Source organism: Pseudopodoces humilis, chromosome 2 (genome assembly GCF_049639895.1).
Source record: "Pseudopodoces humilis isolate 2021_Gansu_Grassland_sample_001 chromosome 2, ASM4963989v1, whole genome shotgun sequence".
In the NCBI taxonomy this organism is placed as follows: domain Eukaryota; kingdom Metazoa; phylum Chordata; class Aves; order Passeriformes; family Paridae; genus Pseudopodoces; species Pseudopodoces humilis.
The window spans coordinates 88546837-88570129 of record NC_142201.1 but is presented as its reverse complement, the minus strand read 5'-3'; the positions used below and the strand labels follow the sequence as shown (position 1 = coordinate 88570129).

The 23293-nt window shown below is 40.0% G+C and overlaps 1 protein-coding gene across 2 annotated transcripts in view; it reads right to left on the bottom strand.

Moving 5' to 3' along the window:
- WARS2 (tryptophanyl tRNA synthetase 2, mitochondrial) overlaps positions 1–22042 on the bottom strand; it is a 39100-nt gene extending 17058 nt beyond the window's left edge. The window contains exons 1-2 of one of the 2 annotated variants that reach the window (XM_005523864.3): positions 21121–22042; positions 1144–1401 (exon numbers count right to left, since the gene is read on the bottom strand). In XM_005523864.3, the coding sequence (XP_005523921.2) occupies positions 1144–1401; positions 21121–21423 (561 nt within the window). In that variant the 5' untranslated portion in view covers positions 21424–22042. Of the gene's footprint in view, positions 1–1143; positions 1402–20627; positions 20897–21120 lie in introns of those variants that run through there. The other variant, XM_088051566.1, reaches the window with a different exon arrangement.
- Positions 22043–23293: the final 1251 nt, after the last annotated feature.

Here is a 23293-nt window from a genome sequence, read left to right as displayed (position 1 = left end):
TGGTAACATATTTAAAATGATAAACAGATTTGAAAAAAAATGGGGTGAATTTATTTAAATATATTTCCACTAGAATTCTGAGCTCATCTATTTAGACTGGTTTTTTAACACCAGTTTTTTTTCCAGAGGAAAAGTGAAGCAGGAAGTATATCTGTCTTCATCAATTCATTATTCACCAGGGATATAGAGCTATGATTGCCATTTGCAGTTTAACAACCCCAGGAAACTCTGCCTGTAAAGAATTGTGTTGAAAGGGAGAATGCAACACAATTTCGGCTTGCACAGATAAAATTCAGATCCTGTGTGCACATCACCTTTGCAGTTCTGTTGCAAGGTGGACATCCACTTATGGGTGTCTTCACAAGAGCAGAAGTTATTGCACATCTGTGTCTGCGGAAATTACAGAAGTTTGCCAATTTAGAGTCAATAGCAGAAAGTTCATGGAGTAAGAAATAAAGTTGTGCTCCGGATAAATATAACATATGATAGCTATATGCCAGGTGGGAAGGCAAGCCCAGTACCCCCTCAGGGTAGTCAAGAGAAGCACATGGTTTACATACGAATTACCAGATCAGATGGAAATGCATGCACATGAAAAGGAGGTTATAGCAAAGAAGGGAAAATAAGTCCCAGAGAATATGTAACCCCCTGATGAACACAATGGAACCGATACAAAACTTACTATGTTAATCACCTGTTACTTTGTGATTACCGTGCAGCTCGCAGAACGAGTGGGAAGAGCTGATACAAAAGCATAGAAACGTGTTTTCCTTACCTTTATGGTTACACAGGCCACGTTTATGCATTTATTGGTTGACCTTTTGTGACTAAAGTAAGACTTATAAAGAGGTCTTTGAAGTATTTTACTCATAACCTGCATAAACTCCTAGCTCTGCTTCAGAAATTTACAGTGTACTTATCCCTAAATGGGCTTCTCAGTCATGGTTGCAGCCTTCAAAATTTCACAACAAATTTCAAAAAATTTCAAAAGCAAGGCATAAGTTTAAAATCCGACACTGCTAACATCTTCTAGGACCACCAACACAAACATGATAAAGGAGTTCAGCAATGCTACACTCATTCATTAAGATGTGTGGAAATACACTTAATCAGAAACAAATCCAACACAACAGGAGCACTCACCAGTGACTGCCTAAACAGGAAACACTTCTTTGGGTCAATCCCACAGGCAAGGATGGCAGCAGTGGTGTCCAGGATGTTCTGGCGCAGGACAGCTGGCTCCTTGGGCATGGTGAGAGAGTGCATGTCCATAATGCTATAGAGCACCGAGCTGCACTTTTCCTGCAGATTCACCCAGTTCTGAATGGCTCCAAGGTAGTTACCCAGATGAGGGGTCCCAGTTGGCTGGATACCAGAGAAAATACGATCCACTGCCATGTTCTATGACAAAGCATTGGCAAAATTAACACACACTTTTTTTTTTTTTCCCAGATTCTTTTATATTTTAAAGTAATTTACGAAGCTTAATTTATGCCTGTCAGTGCATTAATATATAAATATATTAATTTTTTTATATTAATATTAATCTCCCCTCCTGTCAGTGTATTAATATATAAATGACTTCAGAACCGATAATTGCAGTAAGTCAGTTAAAATACTCTACCTTATAGCAGAGAGACTGACAACTACCATAATTTAAAGCTGTCAGACTGCATATGCAAAAAAATACAGCCATAAACAAGACTGGCAAAAAGTTGGTCTCAGAAACCAAGTGGTAGATTCTTTTCCTCTTCTTTTGCACCAAAGCTGTATGTTTCTCTTTAGTTTCTATACCCACACTTCAGTTTCTATATCCACTCTGATATAGAAACTTAAGGTCACAGCATAGAGAAATTCAAACATCTTTGCAGTAAACTCATGCAATGTCCCAGTAGATTTCTATCTTAAGTCCCATGAACATTGAAGTCTTATTTTTCTAGCTGCAAAGAACATTTTGAGCAGTTCCTGAAAGAAAACTACTTCTTGACCCAAAGGTCAAAGAATAATGAAAGGGACCATCAAAGTTCTGAAACTCCCTATTTTGGCAGCAATAGAATTTTTAAAAGAGATCTACAAAGAAATATGGATATAGCTCAAGATCACACCTGGAATACTGTCCATGCATCAGGAGCAGTAAAATGTCAACAACGGAAAAGTGTTCACAGAGAAACAACAAAAACAAAAAAAGACTAAGAAGCTGAGGTTGTGAGCAAAGATTAAAAAGCTTGAAGCATGTATAGCTTGGCTAAGTGACAGTTACCATCTTAGAAAGTTTGTTTTCCTGCATCCCAGCCCTCCATCTGACCATTTTCTCAGAGTTCCGAGCTGTCAGCATATGATCAATTACCTCCCTGCCCTTCCCAAAGAATTCCACCGTATTCAGAAGTAGCTCAGCAATGTTTTATGTGAAAATGCTTGTTACATGCCAAGTTGTAAGAGCATGCAAGACCGCTCAACTTATAAATTAGGGTCCCCCCACCACAGCAAGCTGTACAATAGAAATCCTCAGACTCAGCTGTGTGGCAGGATCATCAACTTCATTATGCCTGTGGCTGCATGATTTTTTCCTGCTAACTTTTATGAGCAACATCTATAACTTAGCAGGAAGAATTTATTTACTGATGTAGTCTGTTTTCTTTTCTGTGAATCTCTTACAAATGTGTGTGGGGGGAAAAAAAAGTCATACAACTATTAAACCACACAAAATGGTAGTAAAAGTCAAGGCCAAGTACCATTACTTTTAACTATTAAAAAAAGGACTTCAAATTGACCCAGTTAATTTTGCCTCAGACTTGAGAAAAATTAATGAGAAAGTGTTTCCAAATGGAATAGGACTTTTTTACTTTTAAACATGATCTATAGGTCATAAAGGCCTAGACTATTTCTTTCTAAATTTGCTGAAAAATTCTCTTTTCTTTAAAGTAAACTTGTGTTTCAGATCAAGACAATTTTCTTACCCAATGTTTAAGTGTTTGTGCTGACAGATGAGAGAAGCTTTGGGCTAGCTGCCATGCTAATTTCTCCTGCTCACATAAATGCCTACACATTTAAGTCTTGATGGCAACCCCTTCAACCCATCCCAAATATCTTCTTGACTTCTAGTATATTCTTGAGTCAGTTTCTAAGTGCTCTTGGAGAACATCCAGCACAGGAACTTCAAGGTGCTTGAAGCAATGAATAGCACACCACTTCTTCCAACAGCAATTCCAGTTCCAGTCCTTGAGTTCCAGTCTTTTGACACCCATGTGCCCTTTTTCTTCATTACACAAAAATGGAGTTATGATACTCAGTCTCTCACTTGGCATTTGATTCCTTGTTTTCCTAGGAATCTACATCAGAGCATTTCTCACCACTCACAGAATCCACTCACCTTCCACTACCTGGCCCAGGACCACAGCCAGATTCCTGTTAACAACAAGAAGGGCCAGGTGTTCTCCTAGAGAAGGAGGCATTCAACATTCCAATGTGTAGAAATTAGATGAAGTCATATAGAAACCTGGGATTTGCTGGACTTCAGAGCTGTACTTCTATTACTACAGGCCTAGAGCAGCTGCTAGGCAATGCAACAGGTACTTAACAGGCATAACATTTGTCTTTTGCTTCCTATGTTTCTTAACCAAGACAAAAAAAGTCAGGAAGGAAATAGTTGACCACTAACATGGTGTTCTACCCCTTCTGGGATCCCAGAATAGTTTATCAGAGCACATAACCCTTTTTCATGTCCATGTCTCCCCTCACTAAGCTCAAACCCTGATGCTCCTTCCCATTACTTCTCCCCACAGTACTTGGTGGTACATAGGCTTGCTTTCTGATACCCATTTAAATGCCTGTTTAACAACACTCTTCACAAACAATACTTCAAACTAATTTCTAATTAAGCTATTACTGCCTTAACTCCAGTGACTTTATATAAAATTTGTTTTCTACCTGCACAGTTATAAAAGCTAAGAACTTTATCATGTGCCAAAAATCCACTAAGGATCCACATCAATTAAAGTATGTTAGGATGACCAAGTTAAAGCATAGTGCAGAAACTTGCACATCTTCCAACTTCAGTCTAGCAAAAGACAGCATCACCTGACACGTCTCCTGATGTTACTTTTCCCCGGGACCCTGAAGCTGGTGCTACTTCAGTGCAGGAGCAGCTCTGGGATAACTGTGTGTTATACCAAGGCATGGGAATTTCTGTGCAGTCAGCACAGGTCAGCTCATGTGCCAATACCTTGACCCAAAAAGTGCTGACACCCTGAGGAGAACAGGTCTGTCAAGAAACTTTGCTGGTCCCCAAGTTGGGCAGACTCTGATCCATTGCAGCTGCAGTCCTTGCTTCCCATGTTTCCCATAACATGTTCGTTATCTGCCTTTTCAACTTCTCAGATCACTGTCCAGTCTGTAGATAATGTTACTATGAACATATTGGATGTATTGGCAAAATTGTGTCCCCTAATGTGAATATAATACACTCAATACATAAAAATGCAATAGTGACATTTAAACAGGCAGTTTGAGAAGGTCTTTCACCAAGAAAATACAAGACATCAGTGTCTCAGCATAAACTGCATGTTCAAATACTGTAATAACTCCAAATATTCAAAGGCTAACAATGAGCTAATGAAAGGTAGGTTTGTTGTAATACTACATAAGTTAGCATCTGGTGACACACTACATGTTGGAAAGAAAGCACAATGTACAATGTCAAATGGACACAGTTTCATATAAAGAAAGAACCAAGTTTTCTATCCATTAAAGAGAATACCTGTGAAGGCAAGCTTGACATCTTTAATGGTGCTTTGTATGTTCAAATGGTAAAGAAATACTTACAAAAGGTTTGTTGAATATAAGGGCAATAAATAGCAAGTGAAACGTTAGAAACAAACAGTAGCAGTATTATATTCAGTCTAAGCTCAGCAATTACTTAACCTGAAGTAGAGAATTCACAGAAATAAGTAAATCCAATAATGAAAACTGAGCTAGGCTGAACCTGAGTAAAGCATTAGCAAATCCATTACAAAGAACAAACCCATACTGGCTCCCAGCTGAGGGACCAGTTGACTAGAAGTCTTTCATCTTTAACTCCTTTGATTCCATTTAACAACATAAAGCATGAGAAGTTACAGCAAACAGGGTGGCATGAAATATTCCATTGTGTTAGCAGAAGTCTATATTAAAAAAAGCCCACACAAAACACTCTCAAATGAATCTTGGATTTCTTGCACTAAAAATATACAGAGAACATTGCTCCTTTGGAGAGAGTTTATGTTCCCTGTTTGTTCACTCCGTGAGAAGCAGCGGGCAGCATAGCAGCGTGGCAGGGGACTTCTGCCTGGTACCATGAAATCATGGGGCTGGAATGCACTTCAATGGAGCTGTTAGGTCAGGGGATGGGAGCTGTGTGCTCCAAAGTACTGGAGCTGGAAAAGGATAAAAACAAAAGGAGTGAAGACTTCCCAATGGAGCAGAGTGAAAGCCACAAGACATGCAGCTCCAGCCCACAGGCACTCACTCATTCAGACATCTGTAGTAAGCACAGTGCGAGCCTGCTGTTCGTATGTTTAACTCTGTGTGGTGTGTTCACCTACATCAGCAGTGCTGCATGTTAATCCTCACACCTGGCAGTACCTGACAGATGACTTAGCATCTACTATTTGTTTTCTCTCTAAAAGATCTCTGCATGGCAATTCTAAACATCATAGTGCATTTCTCAGTTGTGTTACTGAATGAGGATTGGCCCCAAAGCCATTAAGATTTAGGGGTTCTTTCACCTAACCTCCCTTTTGTCATGAGATAAACAACTGCCACTCCTTATACTGAAAATATATCAACATCAAAATGCTCTCAAATTATCAGGAATAAGCATTACATCCTTATCCCAGAGGAGGATGGCTAAAGTCTGATCCTGCCATTCTGCAGCAGGGCCATATCCATTTTCAATGCAAAACTGGAAAGATGACTTCCAAAGAAGCTTCCAAAAGTCCAATTCTGCTTTCTTGGATCAAAGCAGAGCTTTTCTCTGTATGGAAGAAGAGCTCCCAATGTCAAGGCCTCAATTCAGTCATCAAAACCACAATCATTCCCTCTCATGAGATAGCTGTGTCAGAACTGGAAGACACACCAAAGCTGATAAAGGAAAAGATCCATGCAGATCCAAGCATCCCATATTACAGCCAATTCTTCGTATCTTGGTTATATATTTCATGTTTAGCTTTACGAATTCTGTGACTACTGAACACAAGAATTTATTTACCTGTTGAATATTTGTGTGGTACAGTCAAGAAAAAACTGTATCTCAAATACGTAGTAAAATCAGTCGTAAAACAGCTGCCCCTTTACAAAGAGTTACAGAAATAAAATCAAGTGAAAGCATTCACAAGACTTAAGTTCTCAGAATCTTTCTTCTTTACAACTCCAAATAAATATTGCCATCACACACTTGAAATAACAGCAGACAGGCTACAATTATAAGGTAACATTATGCCTATGCTTTCATCTCTCTCGGGTTTTAAAATCAGAGAAACGTAGCACCCATTCAAGGAGCTGGGAGAAAGCTGCCAGTAGACAAACAATTCTCAGGATCATTCTCTCCTTTTATTTTGGCATAGGCATGTTATAAAATTACATAAAAGTATACATAAAATTGTGGCTGGTTAGAGCCCAACTAAGACCTATTGTTTAACGCAACAAACCATTACATGATCACATTAATCTTGCCCTAGAAGTACAGAGGCGGTGCCTGTCAGCTTCTCAATTTATCCAGTCATGGGGAGACAGATACATCTTCAAAATCAAATTCCAAGGAGGCTTTTGCTAATTATATCCTTGGAGTGACTGAAGGTAAGGACAAAGCTTTGGACTAACCAGCTTCTTTGGACTTTGCTCATGATTATCCCAGCAGCCTAACAGATTAAAGATAGGCTTATGCCTCCATCTATAACATATCTTATAAATTTTTTAATTTCTAAATAATAAGAAGACTGACTCACAAACTCCCCCTGAGCTGAAAAAAAAGCAAGAGATTTTAGACCCAAACCCCACAATGTTACAGAAAATTGTCACAGTACTACAAGAGCAGCTGCAACAGAAATCACCCCCCAAGCCACAGCGGTGGTTACTATTCACATGCTATAGCATTTAGCTGCTCTGCTTTATTTTAACAGCCATTTACTAGGGGCAGAACAGGTGAAGAGCCAAGTGAGATCTGCAGCATCAGAGCTAATTCTAAACACAGGTGGTGGGCACGGCAGAGAGAGCAGGAAGTCGACAGGAGAATCAGTGCTGACATGTAGGACAGGGAAGATTGATGGCTTCCCTCTCTAGTTTTCCCCACTGTGTAGGCATGCAGGGGGTGGGGGAAAGGGACGGAGAAGCTGCTGTGCTGGCGACATAACACACCACAAGCCTCCACAGCACCAGCACTGATTAATGACACTGGAACGACTCAGGAAACAGCAAAGGATCATTCACAGACTTTGCTCTTCTTGTTATAATTTTATTCGTGGGGTTTCATTTTGCCCCAGCTGTCCCGAGCTGAAGCAAGTTCAAATTTGCCAGACGAAAAGAAAATGTGGAAGCCAAAGGGAAGAAAGAGCAGCATAAGCAAACACAGACATGCATAAAAAAAAAAAAAAATTGGAAAATTTGAAATTTCAAACATGAAGATCCTCTCAACAGGGATCAAAAAGGGAAGAAAAATAAAACCAAAACAACACAACCAAAAACTTGTTCCAACCTCAGAGACAAAAGAAATTCTTTGACTGACAAAAGTCACCAACTACTGCATCTTTTGCATCTGTCTACAATTTTTTTTATTTCCCTTATTAATACTTTGCAACTTCAAAGCTCTGGTTGCTAAAATAATATGCTCGTCTGTTAACACTGGCTTAGCAAAACCTGTCTTGAGACAGTTATTAAGCAGCAAAATGAAGGGAAGCCAAATGAGTCAGATTTTACTAGCTAAAGCATAAATTTTAAAGCCTAATTGGGACAATTTAAGTATTAATGTTGTTACAGAAAGGAAAAAAAGTGAAGGAAAAGGGAAACTTAGGAGCAGTGTATGTATTGCATACTTTGTTTCATTTATTGTTTTTAATGCAATTACTTCTCTGCAAACTTGCTGTAGAAACTTTTAAACATGTTTCTTTTGATCTGATAATTCAATATGTCAAATTCATCTGGTACAAATGCTATTTCAACATGCTTAATTCTTAAAATGAGAGATTAAAGATCTAACATTAAATTAGAAAGAAACATATTTATACCAGAGCAAGTTTTCAGATAAATAGCTTCTGAGAAAAGATTAACTCGTTGCCCAGAAACTGAACTAAATTAAGATTTAAACGGCACTGCTTAGTATCCCTTTCTTGAATGTCAAATGCACTCAAACTTCAGTAGGACTTTAATATTTATATTTCAAATGAGAAACACATTTAAAGGAGGAACATTTACAGCACATACTAACCCCACCCTATAAATTTAACTCTGCCCTCTAGGGCTAGCAAAAGAAGCCAGCGTAACTGCGGCTGGCTTAGGCTGCCCTCTCACGCTGCCTTGCTAGAGATGACTCAGCGAATGGCTCCTTTCATGTGGGCTCGCTGCATCCCGCAAGTGGATTCTCTCATTTGCTTTATGAGCCCCACGTGCCACTCGGGGTGCTAATGACAGCTGCACTGACAGAGCCGAGCATTATCTACAGCAGCCTGCCACACACCACAAGGTTCCTCTGGACCTCAGGCAGCCACGGACCCTTCCCACCCGTAAGGAGCAAACAGGGGATAGAAGCTCTGGGTAGGGACCTGGAGGCAGCCGGCAGCCTCCTGCCTCAGGAGAGCTGGCTCTGGCTCTCTGCAGAGGCCTGGGACAAGAACCTGTGCTGACATTTGTGCAGAGCTGGTGAAGGAACCAAGCACTGGCTCTGCATGCAGCCAACAGCGGTCACCAATCTAACCCTAAACCACAGTGCCTTAGCAAGGACACAACATGGTGGGTTTTGTTTTTTGTGCAATGCTCCTACATCTCCTTACGTTCTCCACATCGGCTTGAAGGACAGCATGTTAGAGCTCCTGTTCAAAGCTGAGCCATAATCCAGCTACAGAGCAGGTCCAATGCACACTGAAGCACTCACTACTTTTGCACCTCCTGGGTTTCAAAGGTGTGCACAGAACTGCAATTAATGGCCTCACATGCTACCTGATGCAACCTTGACACTTGCCTATTCAAAGCTGGGGCAATGAAGTTTCTTCAGTCAAACTATCTAACCACACACATTAACTGCAGGTCTTAACAATCCATTTCACCCAGGGTAGGTGAACAGCTAAGAATTTATAACAATATTTTTTAAGAATTACCACATGAGGAAGGTAATCAGTGCCTCACTGACAGGAATCTGCAGCAGGAGCTAAGACTGACTATCAGCATGAACATTCTGGCCAGACAGGCAAGGCAGAAAGGTAAGGTCAGATCAGTACACGCTGCTTCCAAAACCATCAGATGATGCACTTGATGCTCAAAAACTGAAAATCTGACAGTTCCAGAACTGCATGCATTTCTTGGAAGAGGTGGCACCAGGGAAAAGGAGAGGGAGAAGCAGGACAACCTTTGTTACACTGTGAAGAACACCCCTAAGATACAAATCCATATAAAAAGTAGTTTACTGTTCACTGAACAGTGTGATTGAACCAGCAACAACTGAAGTTTTCAGGCCAAGGTGCCTCCTGGAAACAGCTCCTCAAAGCACCCACCAGGTCTGGCTTCTTTCTGATCCATATGCAGCCCCTCAAAGCACACTGGCATGGAAGCACTGGGCCAGAGAGCTCACAGAGAACCTTGGGTTCCACTCTGCCACCTCAAGGAGTTACTCTGTATCAGTCAGCTCAACTTCACTTCCTGGAAAAATACAGGACCAAATAACAAACTTCAAAGAAATTACAGGAATAACAGAAGACAGGAGTATTTCTCAAGAACTAGTGCCCCACAAAAACTCTGATAGCCTCTAGTACAAGAGATGCTAGAATGGAGAAGAAATACTAAAGGTTATATTCTGATTTTCATTAAGTTCCAATACTATCTCAGTTTCCAACAAGCTACAGAAATAGCACCTCGAATACAATATTGTATGCTGGGGATGAAACTGGAGAGAAAAAAAATCCTGAAAACAGCACTTCTTGATGGCTTACAGTGGTTGGGGTTTTGATCTAGATGATGAAATGGAGTATTCGTTAAATCTGCAGACAAAACAAAGTTGGAAGGATGATAAGGGCTCAAAATAATCTTGACAAAGCCAAGAAATGGTCTGAAAAAACAGAATGCTATTTATCAGGCAAAAGTACACAGATTCATACAGAAAAGTCTACTCAACCACACAAACACAGGAAGGAGAACAGCTGTCCAGGCAACAACTACAGAACAGGGTCTGGGGTTTGTAATATTTCAGAAAGTGAGCATGAATCAGTATCATGTAGCTGCAAAACCACCACATTTATGAACTACACCAAAAATTGTACAGGAATACACGAAAAGGATGAAAATCCAGGAGACAGAAAACAATTTACTCATTTTACTCAGGATGAGGATGGCCTCAAGCCGCAGAAGTTGGATAGTTTTAGGTCCTGTATTTCAAAAGAGTGGTAGAAAGAGGCCACAGAAGTTTAGCCAAGTCCAATGAGTGACCTGAACAAAATTGATTACAGAGGAAAGCCTAAAGTGTTTTTAGTCCAGTGGAAGGAAGACTGTGGAAGTAAAAGGTGTTAAACAATGAGCTTAAGATGAAGTAAGAAAGATTCAGATCAGATGTAAAGTTTCAGAGAGTAAGAAAAAGACAGCATTTCAGAAGAGTGCTCAGAGAGGTATTTTATTAAAAAAAAACCCCAACCCCTCATATATAGATAGATAGATAGACAGATGGATAGACAGACAGACAGACAGATGTTGATAAAGATGTAAGGGCACTTAATTTTTCTTTTAAGACAGGGGAAGCACCAGATCACCCCAAACAGGGTCTGTTCTAGTCTTCTGAGCCCGTAATCTTACATAGGTGTGTTTAAAGTAAAAGTGAGATGACCAAAGAGGATGGAAAAGGAATCAGAATTATATTTAGATAGATAAAATCTAGTGTCATTTCAAGATTAAAGTCCTTCTACCTGCATTCAACAAAAATTTAAGAATTGAGGCCTTTTCACTGATAGCAGCTGAACACTGACAAGCTTTGAAAAACCATTGCACGTTGCTGAAAGATGGGAAATCCAAGTTAACATTTAACACTTGTAAGCTGGTACATGCCCACATTTAGAAATGTACATTGCTCAAAAGAATAAATGTAATAGCAACAAGTAAACAATTAGCATTTATTTTGCTACAAGATACATGTGGAACTGTCAAAATGCAGTGAAAAGTGTAATATATTTCTAAATTATAGACAATTTGATATATGAAAGGCTACTGTGATTTTAATGTGTTACATTATTCTAAGTACCAAAACTTTAACAATCATGAAGCAAAACAAAACAGAAGGCTAAAGAATGCCCCCATAACTAAATACTGCCATTACAGAGAAATTAGAGAAGTTTTGTTTTTGATCACAGTAGTATCCAAATCTCTTTAAACCATCTGATTGTTCTTACTCTTTCTCTGACCTCTAGCTGAAAGAGATTTTATTGTATTTTTTATATATATTTTCTCCAAGTGAGGAGTCAGCTTGCTACTAAGATTGCCCTATGGGACATAAACAAAGAATATCAACTTACATCTTAGAGGGATGTTTTTTAAAAAATACTTTTTGTTTGGAATTACTATGTTTCTTCAGAATATTGTCCTAGAAACTCAAAGAGTAGTTCATTTCCTCTCCATTATTTTATTTGGCAATTTCCTGTAGCAAGGAAAAGTTGGCTTTGTTTCACACGGGTCCAAAATTAACACAGCTGTTCAAAAAACTTTCACCTTGTGGTCACAGCATGAAATTCACCTCAGGTGAACAGAAAAGTTTTAAAACCACCTGATGGATGTTCAGAGGCCTTAGAATGTGGAAATCCCAGTAAATTCCCTAATGATGCACACATGAAGGAAAAAAATACTACAGCTGGTCGTCCTTGTCTATGCTGGAGAGAATTCTATGAATTTAAATATTTTAGACATAATAATCACACTCATATAAGAGACTTCTAGAGAATTTAAAAAACCTTTTCTGTAGCTAGACAATACTCACAGACTACATTTAAACTGTTAACAGTGCAGGCTGGTCCTGAAATCACCAGGCTGGGCTATTTCCACATTAAGGACAAATGACAGATGAGCAATGGATGAGGGGGACAAACACAAGTGTTCATTTGTGCTCAGATCAAGAGGATATAGCCAAGTGAGATGAGAATGGTGACAGCAAACTGTGATTTGCTTATCAGACAGCTTGAGCCCAGAAATATCAAATGAAAAGTTCCCTAGTTTGTGTGTGACAGCCACTGCTTTGCTTGTCCTAAAGAGATGTTTCTTGCTAACTTACCTGTATTAATCAAACTGGCCCACAGAATGCCAGGGAAATCACAGACTCTCAGTTTGGATGCACCCCATGGAGGATATCAGCATAAAAAAAGCCAAGTGTTTTTACTCTTAGTATCCCAGAGATGTACAATATTCCATTTTCTTTGGGTATTGGCAAGTATTTTGAATACTGGAGATTTACAATGCTGCTGTGAAAACATCCCTCTGAAGGGAGTGACAGCACCTCTGGCTGTTGTGACCTGGCTTAATGCTTGACGAACAAGTCAGAGCGCTGACGCTGCTTTAACTCTGCAAAGATCTAAAATGTAGATATCGTAAAAAAAATACCCAACAAAACACTCCAGTGGAAGTGTGTGAGGAGCAGAATGTGAACTTGACTGCAGAAATTACATGGGCTAATTTGTTGCCAGCAGAGATGCAAAATGAGATTCAGTCAGGAATTCAGAGGGCTGGACCCCTCATTCCCTTTACATAAGCAACAAAGAGGCTTTGAAATGTTTGAAACTGTTTTGTTCTTCCATGCAAACGGAAAGCACCCTATGGATGCCTATTAAGTAAAGTCTTTCCACATCTTGGCAAGTATGTGATTTCAAGAAAAATATTTGCAAATGGATAACCCAATTCAAGAAGAAGTCAAAGACCACCTTTGAAAGAAACTTTGATGTGGCTATAAAAAGATTATATTTACGAAGGATAGCATAACGTGGTTCTGTTGTTAAGAGTTTGTACCTCCCCATATTTTTTTGCTGTTTTTCATGTAAAAAGCAATGCTGGTAAGCAGAAAAGTGAATGCCCATGAGACGTAGGATTAAGGCAAAATCCGGAAAAGAACGGCTCCCGACTGTTGAATAAAGACAAAACAAGCCATTTAGCAATCTCCCTGCCAAAGGATAGGGATATTGGAGCATCCACAAGTGTGAAAGCAAATGACAAGAATAGCTGCTATGTGAATCTTAGGTGAAATCATCAGGAAGCCTGGAGTCTTCTATTAACATGGAAACGCTTCTATATCTTTCCCAAGGTACAGCTATCACACACAGATTTCAAAGTCAGAACTATGCATCCATCTGGCAAAGGAAAAGATGATGGTGAGACTAGGAAATTGTGAAGACATTTGCAATTCACTTTTTTTTTTTTGAAGGCTGTCCAACAACCTTGAAATGAGATTAACAGGTCAGCTAGACTCTGAGGAATACACTATGCAGACCAATATACAGTAATTGATTGCCAATGAGTGTATGTGATCAAAACCAACAATAATGGGATTCAGAACAACACATATTCCATCTGTCAGAAAGGAGAATGCATATTCTCATGAATTTCATCTCCTTTCAGCTTCTGAATACTTCTGGGAATTGGAAGAATCTTACAGAAGCTCTGAGCTTCAAAAGTAGAAATATAGCACTATCTAATTCTAGGATCTTTCTGCAGAAGAATGTAAATATTGACACCCACCTACATAAGTGAATGAGATGGGCTTACCACACTTTGAAATACCAATAAGAAACATTCAATTCGCCTTCTAATCTGTACTGTAAGGATCCAAACCACTTATCCATAAACAATACACGTAGTCTAAACAAAAAGAAATTTCTAGTCTGAACAGTTATGAAAGTGTCATCTAAACACAAATGAAGCATAGAAGGGTTTTACTTGCCTGTTACAAAGATAACATCCTTGCAGTAGTTTATAACATGAACTACACGCAACACCATGAGAACTGAGGAAAACCCTGTTTTTAAACGTCACGCAACACTTATTCTTCATTCAGTTATTGTGCAGACACCACTGAAGCAACTGGGTCAACTTCACCACTCCATTGTTTGGCCAGCTCCAAGGAGCAGATGTATGCCCTAGCATATTTCAAAGAACTTGAAGCTGAACGTAAAAGCAGATATTTAATTTCTGGTAGCAATCATCACATTTCATCACAAGAATGAGGGAGATGAAAATGTAAGTATATATATTTCATTGTCTATTTCGGTGTGTATACTTATATACCAATATGTATATATTTCCTCTCACATGCAGCAAGAACTTCATTGTACTCTCAAGGCTGATATCTATCTCAGGGGGCAAAAATATATTTAATCCTGTCCAGTGGATATATAGATTTACCTGATACAGCAGAAAATTATAAAATCTGCTATGTTATTTGTCTGAGTTGGGGACTCCAAGAATGATACTGTTAGTTAAGGGCTCAAATAATCAAAGGGAAAACAATTTCAATTCACTGATTACAAACACAGCAAAAAAAATATATGATCTAAGGTGACTGACTTGGGGTTTTCCTTCACTTCAACTTCTGATCCTGCTGCAATTTGAGTCAATTCCACAAAATGTTTATTCATCTAACCCTAGAGTCACATCATAAACCACAGCTTGTGTCATGGAAAAAGTAATTGTTAAGTGTCTAGAATAGCACTTGCTGTATTAGTAAACGGAAATTCTATCTGCCAATGAACCAGCATTAAAATGGGACCCCTGTCTGCTGTCTAGAGACAGAGGTGATCTGCTACAGACTGACTCACAATGCTTGCTCAGCATATGCACTGGAGAAATTCACACAAAACTTCAACATCCACGATGCCCAGAGTAGCATCTTTCATTAAACTCACTGTACAAAAACACATTAATAAAAACAGAAGTCCCTCAAGAGAAAAAACAGGCTCAGTCAAGACACTGAAAGCAAGGGCCAGAGGGGGAAAGAATGGTGGGACTCTACCCAAGCCCTGCCAAGATGCCAGAATAAAGGGCTGTTTCCTACTAAAACATTCTATGTTTGCCAGATTTTATTGTTAGAACTCCATTATGGAAATGAATAGGACCCATTCACGCCTCAAAGCTCCTTCATTTTTGTCTACAGTGGGGGCTCTCTCTGCACAGCTGTAACAGTGGTGAAAATCCACTACAGACAAGGCACTAAACAAAGCAGATTACAAGAAGTCTCTCTACAGCTGGAAGTCTAATAAATCTGTGTAGAAACCTGAGATCTCTCAAATCTAGTAAAAACCCAAGAAATGTGTATTTTCACTGTATACCAACTCGCCTTCTGCTCTGAAAATGATACAAAAGCTAATGAATTCATTCTTGCATACAGAACTATTCCACTGCTTTAGCTGAAAGATAAGCCAGTTTCCCTAGAGGGTTAAATATATTATTTAGTTATTATTTACCTATTTATTAATTTAGCTATTTAGTGATTAGAATAAAAACAAGTGACTGATTAGGAAAAACTTCCATTCCAACCTAACTAGAAGACACCAGGGGTTTAATCCAAAGATTGGAATATGTTGCTAAATCTAGTTGATTTCATAAGGATCTGGGAAACTAACTTTCAGTACCTGTGCCAAATAACAATAGTTAAAAATGTTAAAACTCAGGAAAAAAGAAAAAAAAGGCACCAACTTGTACATATGAATCCACATAGAGGCTACCTTAATTGGAAAGAATTTCTCAAATCACTTGTATCTCTCCTAAAGGTCCTGGATATGACAATATATTGAACCAGCCCATATTGGACACCAGGAAACATCGGGGTCCGTGCTGCCTAACAGGTATTTGCATTTCCAGCCTTTTTTCCTCAGTCAAAAGCACTTTGCTACTTCCAACCTTCGTGCTCTCTAGAAGAAAGAGATGCAACACAGGGGACTGCTACAATCATAAATCCAGGGCAAGCACTTAAAAATCTGACTATTCATCCATCAATTTCAGCACACAAGTGTCTGGACAGGCATTCTGAAGCTGACCTGCTGCAGTAACCTGTGTAAGTGTGCAACTTGTTACATGCACCTGGGGACTCATTTCATTAATGGTTAACAAAGTGACCCCTACGTGACAGCAACAAATTCAAGATGGGAACATGGATGCTTTTAAATTGTTTGCATTTCATTCATAACGTAACTGAATGATACTGAAAATTGAGCTCCCTCTCCCACTGTAGTTTTAACTACAATCTTTGAAATCCTTAAGGATTAGAGTCTGGTAATTTCAGTTACTTCCTTTCTCTGGAGCCCATATGGTAACTATAGCTAAAAATTTTGAAGATTTTATTTGCAATCTGGGAAAAACCATTTTAATGGTCTTCTCCAGAACAACCCTTCAATTTTTACCTGCCTTCTTCACAGCCATCTTTGTTAAAAAATATGAAACATGACCAGTTATTAACATGACTAGCACAGTAGCAATAGAGTGATCAGGTGGCCTGAATACTGAAGGAACAACACTTCCTCAAAAAAGGTAAATCAAATTTCACCAGACCCAATCAATCTGAAGATCTCCTCTTAAAGTACTGACAGTACTGGCAAGAATCACTGAGGTACACAGAGGCCCAGAAAAGTATCAGAAGACCAAAAAAGGAAAAATGGCATTCCCATCTTAAAAAATACAGGAAAAGTGCAGCAGTCTGGGAGGTAGTCTGCTTAGCATCAATACTCAGTGAACAAAACCTATCTTTTGTAATTCTCTAGAAGATAACTAGAGGAAAACTACAGCAAATGTGGATTTGTTAAGAGCAAAGCATGCCAGATTAGTCTAACCGGCCTTGAGACTCATTAGGCTGCCACAGCAGGGGAAGATGCAGCAAATGCCTCTTAATTTTAGCACCACCTTTGGTTACAAACTGTAAAGCAAACCAGCGAAACTACATTCAGGGATCTATACTGTGGTATTTTTTTAAAGATATTGACTCAGGTAAAGAAACACTCCTAAATGAGCTGCTAAGATTACCACTGTACTTGCTAAAATTCTTTGGATTTGAAGATCCTGTACTTGCAGTGATCCTTACTAAACATTCACCAGAGATATTTTCTGTGCAACACTCACCAAAAGGTAGAAAAAATATCATTGGAACAGTGGGACTCAAAACAAATTTTCTCTTTGTTTGGCCTGAACAGCATGCACTAGAGTCAATGTCCTGAGTTTCAAAAAAGATAAATTCTAGCACCACAGAGGAAAGGATTTTGTGCTAAAAAACATTAACCCTTATGGCTGTAAAATGCAGTTCTGTACCACATAAAGCTAAAAGAGAATCCACTCTCTGATGCATCACTCCTGTGAAAGTTGACAAGAGATGAAGGTTGTAGGAAATCAAGATGTACAGCTTAGCAAAAATAATACAGCCACTGTGTGAAGATCATATGTGAAGGCCAGGCAAGGCTTTCCTACCAAAGAGGAAGGCTAGGGTGGGACAAAAGGCAGCAAAATGAGAAGTTCTTGTTTTCTTTAAAAGATATTCTCAGGAAGAAAAGCAAAAGGTATTAGTGTATCCTTATATTAATTTTAATAGTGATAGCTACTTTGAAACTAGAAAAGAAAGATTATGCCAAAGACTCCTGACTTTTTGAAGGCAAATAACATCTAAATGTACTCTTCCAGCTGCTGTCTGGAAAGCCATCTAGTGATGCATGACCATTAAAAGCAAGACCTTGCCATTCCTGTACTTCCCCTTTGCAGCAAGGACTAAACCTAATCCATGTTTTATCAGGACATACACCAATAACTCACTGACTCACCTCAGATTAAATTTTCCTACTCACAGGTTACGCCAGAGTTGGATTTCTCATGATTTTATCAGTAATTCCCTGGTGTACCTGTACTTGCCATTTTTAAGAGTGTCTCATCAAAGAAACAGACTTGATGAAATGACTTACTATAACCCTGGCTTAGAGAGCTCTGAAATAAAGTAAATCAGGGAATTTGAAAATAAGCTCTTAAAAGTCAAGCTACCCTAAACATAATGAATCCCTCCAACAAAATGTTATTTTCTTCTTAACCACATTTATTATGCCTACAAATTTTAGTTGCATGCTAGAAATACGTAGAAATAGAAATAATACAACAAAATGCACAGAGCAACTTTTCCACAGTATGGTAAATCCACCGTAGTGATGAACTGTGCACTACAGTGAAACAAAGCTGAAACCAGAGAAATTATGTCTTCTAGTGATGACTGCATTATTGAACACTTAAACATCAAAACTATAAGGGTGGCAGTAGACACATTGCACAAGCTTGAAGACAAACACTTTTCCAGCTTGAAATTTGAATATTCCTCATCAGCAGGCAGCAAATGCATGATCAGTTCCAAACTGTCCACCGTAGTAGCTGAACCACTCCTGAGTCCAGCCTGGCAACGGGAACAGCATAAATAAGGAAGCCATTTTTTCCCCTCAATTCTTTTGAAGACACAGTGTAAGTACTACTTCAATTCCAGTGCAACTCTTTCCAGATAGACATAAGAGGGCACTTAAAGTGAGAAAAGTGACAAAATCCCACAACATACTGGACTCACAAATTTAAAACCACAGGAACACCTTAAATTACTGCTGTTACTTGAGGGTGGGTGATCTGAAGTTACACAAAGTTGGTCAGAGCACTGTGTTAATAACATCAGGGCTGTGGGTTCAATCCTCACATGGAGTTTTACTTAACCCCAGAGTTGAACTGGATGATCCTTGTGGGTCCCTTCTAACTCAGAATATTCTGTGAACCTGTGAACCAACACTAACTTTGTGTTTTGGTTTGTCTGGTTTTTTTATGAGAACATTTACAGAATAACAGGAAGTAAGCACATTCTCAAACCTATCACTCCTTTAAGACATCATGGCAACAGCAAAGAGGTGATAAAGCACCTGGTACATAATCTTGACCTGACAAGCAACTCAGAGGTGGCAAAGAAATGCACATTAGAGTAAATATTGAAGTATAACATGAGCCATGTTCATCCAGAGCAGATTTCTTTATTATGCAAGATAAACCAGATTTCTTGCTGGAGGAATGAAAGCAGAGGAGGGCATCTCTTATGATATTGAACAGAACCAAAAGAGTCACCAAGTGCATCAGGAAAGATGAGCCTACTCAAATCCTTTCAATATTTTTCAAGGAACTTTTGAGTTCTAAAAATATTGAGTGGTTTGAGGTATCTTTGCAAGACCTGCTTTGGCAATACATTACAGGGACAGTGTAACTGTTCAAATTATAAATTTTAGAAACCTAGGAGGATTTAGGCACATGTGAATGAAATTAAATCAAAGCACCTCAAGACGTGGAAACACCCACCAACCTGAGTTTGCCAATTGAGATTCTTTAGCTCTTCTATATTATTACAGTTCAACACAGTCTTATACATAAATGAATTCTAAAACAAAAAAATATGTTAAAAAAGTAAGAAACCCTACTTTTGCCTCACACTTACAACTAGTAGGAAGAACATAGTTACTAAGTAAAGTATCAGTTATCAAAGCTTCATATGGCATAGCAGGTTCTTCTTTTGCTTTCACTCTACCTCCTCAATAGAAAGGGCAGAATCAAGGTCATCAGCATGGTTGGTATTAGCTGTTTAGAATGTATTGAATTTTGCCTTGACTTCTGAATTCTACAAATCCTGGTTCTGAAATAGTCCTGCAATGTGTAGTTTACTCAGATTCACTACCATATAAAACAACTCCTTGAGCATTAGTGTGTCTTACAGCTTGATGTGCTCAAAATACCAACTCCACGGCTGAAGGTATCAGCACTCACTGCAAAATCACAGAAGACACACAAAAAAGACAATACAGATTACACCAGGGAACTGAATCTTTGATCTTCTACTATTCTTCTATTTCATCTCACAAGTAACACAAGACATATCTACCCTGGCAACTATTCTGAATAATTAACTATTGATTATAGAACATTATTGAAACATACCATACCACTCAGGATTTGGATGACATGTGAAAAGCAAGATTTTAAAGAAAAAGCCAATTGTCCAACTAGGGGAAACATTCTCTAAAACGATGCAATGTTAGCATTACTGTCATCAATTTCTTCTACTCACTTTGAAAACAAGGCTACAAGCTACAGAAAAATTTAGATTTCTAAGGCAAGCCATTCAATAGATATAAAACTATGGAGGCTGCCTACAAACACAAGGCCACTGAATACATACCTACCTGACCTGGCTGACTGCTCAGCGTTATCTTCCAAAGTACAATCAAAGCAATCAGTTGTTCCTTTATTTCAATTTTCTAACAGAATGGGGGGAATGAGATGGGAAAAGGCTCACAATGATTATAATGAAAATCCCAAAAGTATTAAAGAAATTTAAACACTACACCCCACTGAGATCGTGTAAGTACCAAGAGGGGGGGCTGACATACATTCATTCAGACACTTATGAGGTTCGGTTTTTTCCTTCCTGCCGGAGAAGACAGAAATTTGTGGCCAGTAGGTGCATTTAAAATCGAAAGGGAAAAAGCAAAGACCAACGCTGAAACCTCGCACAAGTCCAGCGCTATCTCGACGATTGAAACGACCGGCACTTGCCGCTTCAGGCCTCCCTCTCTCCCGCTCCCCGCGCCCCTCGCAGAGTCAGAACCCCTGTGGCTGAGCGGAGCCAGCGAGAACCAGCCGGGAAGCGGGAGGGATGAGCCGGGAAGCGGGAATTTCGGGCGCACAAGTGGGAAGGACGGGCGGGGAGCGCGGCTCCTGGAGGGGCGGCAGGAGCCGGCCCAGCCCCGCCCCGCGCCCTCAGCCCCGCGCATGCGCGCAGCCAGCCCGGGCACAGGCGGGATGGCGGCCGGGCCGGGGCGCGGGGCTCGTCCCAGACCGGGCACACCGGGAAGCGAGGGGGAGATGGCCCAGGCCGGTTACCTGGCCGAGGGTCCCGCGGTGTAGGGCCCGGATCAGGCCACTCGGTGTCGCCATGGCAAACGCGGGAAGGAAGAGGCAGGGGGAAGGGAAACAGGGCAGGAGCCCGGCAGGGTCCGCGCATGTCCCGCAGGCGCGGTGCCGGAGCGGCCGCCGGTGGGGCGCGGTTACCGGGAAGGGGCGGCGCTGGTGTCGGCATTGGCACAGGCCCGTGTGGGGGTGAAGGGCGTTGCTTCCCGTTTTCCATGGCTCCCGCCTGGTCTGCGGGGTGCCCTTGAAGCGACGCCTCTCAGCAGCGCGTCCCATCGGGGCCTCCTCCAGCCCTGCATCCTGCCGGCCGCCTGGCCTTGCCCACGGCAGCTCTCCCACGAAGAGATTGCAGCGTGGCCGCTGCTGGAAGATGCGTGCTTCTGCCCGTCCTGTCAAACTTAACCAAAGCCAGCCCCTGTAGAAACCCCCGAAAAGCTGCTTTCTGCCCTCAATCGGCTCTGCCCGACAGCCGAGGCAGAATCAGCTCTCGTAGTCCAGCACCTCAGACACAGCGTGTCCCCAAGTCCGGTCTTTGTGCCCATGTCTCTTCCATTGCACCAGGTAATAGAACCAAAGCAGGAAACACCGAAGTTACCGATGAGGGTTGACAAGCTCCCGAAGAAGTCGCACATCAACCCCTCCTGTCAGCTCCTCTGCAAGAGGTGCCTGGCTTCTCCCCGGTTCATTTCTCCCCAGGCTGGGAAGCCACAAAACGCTACCAGTTTTCAGGTGGTGAGAACCCAAGGTCATCTGCAGGTCTGCAGGCATCTGTGACAGTGACTGTGGGAATCTGCTGTTGCAGGCCCCAGGAAAACAAACCACCGATCAGGAAAGAAGGTGCACTTGTAGGTCTGTTACCAGTGGCACTGTGCATTGATTGGACCAGTGATTATTTCCAGTAGCCCACTGCAACCCTGTCACTGAGGATATTATTATAGAATGTTCCCAAGTCTAAAATCTGGGTTTAGTAGTTAATCCCACTGTAAATTTACATAACTGTTTATTTATTTTCACTTTGATGCATTGGTTAGTGACAATTTTTATATTTTAAAACGATGTATGTAGAGTGCTTAGTACGTAAGAGCGTAATCTTCATTTACTTTCCCAAGCACTGCTCTGATACAAATGGTAAAAAATTGACTTTGATATTTTTAAGAACTTTAACTTGAACCCAGAAATTGCACATACAAATTTTTTTCATAATTTGCATCATCACTATAAATATTTTTCTTAATTGGAGCTGAAAACTTCTATGTGTGATGTTCATCTTTGATGTTTTTATTGTTTCAGCAAATATGTGTCAGCCATTTTTGAGAACATAGCTAGGCAAAAATGATGTGAAGCTCGAAGTGGGAAACATCAGGGAAGATGCTGAAAAATTGACTATGTTTTGAGATTTTCTAATTTTAAGACCATAAAAATGATTGGACAAAACCTTGTGGCTGCTCCACTAATGTGAGACTGAAGATATGATCTGAGTGGCAATTCTGATGATGGAAAGGATGGGCAGCTCCCTACCCCCTGCCTCCCATATAGAACTGTTCTCTTTTGGAGACTAAAGGCAGCAGGTAGACCTGTCTTAAACTAATGCCATGCAGAGGGGGATGCTGGAAACAAATGGGTTATACCTTCAAAAAGTTGCAAAGAAAATTGATGGAATGTGATAAGAAAATGTTAAGACAATTTTTCACTTGCAAATAATTTAAACCAAAAACCCTTTCTGGTATGTTTACCAGGGAGAAATCTTTCAGCATCTAATAAATATCAGTATTATAATGTGGTTATAAATCAGTAACTTAAACATTGGTTTGAGTCAAAATGATGAAGGAAAAAGGCTGTGTAGAATTCAGCAATAAAAAGCTAAAGAATGAAGATGAAGTTAATACTACTGAAAAAGCATTAGTGTGCATTTTCAAGGTTATTAGAATTTGAGTTAATAAATGAAAAGGTGATGCTTTTTAGACTTGTAATACCTTTGACTTAGTATCACAGAGAATTCTGATAAACATCCATGAAATGGCTAAGGGCTGATCAGATGACAGGTCTTCAAAAGTACCTGTAATAGTAGAGTTTTAGGGTGACTTGTGCTTTTTCCTGCTTGATACTGCTGCTGGTAATCTGGAAATAGATTCTGAATAATTCAAGT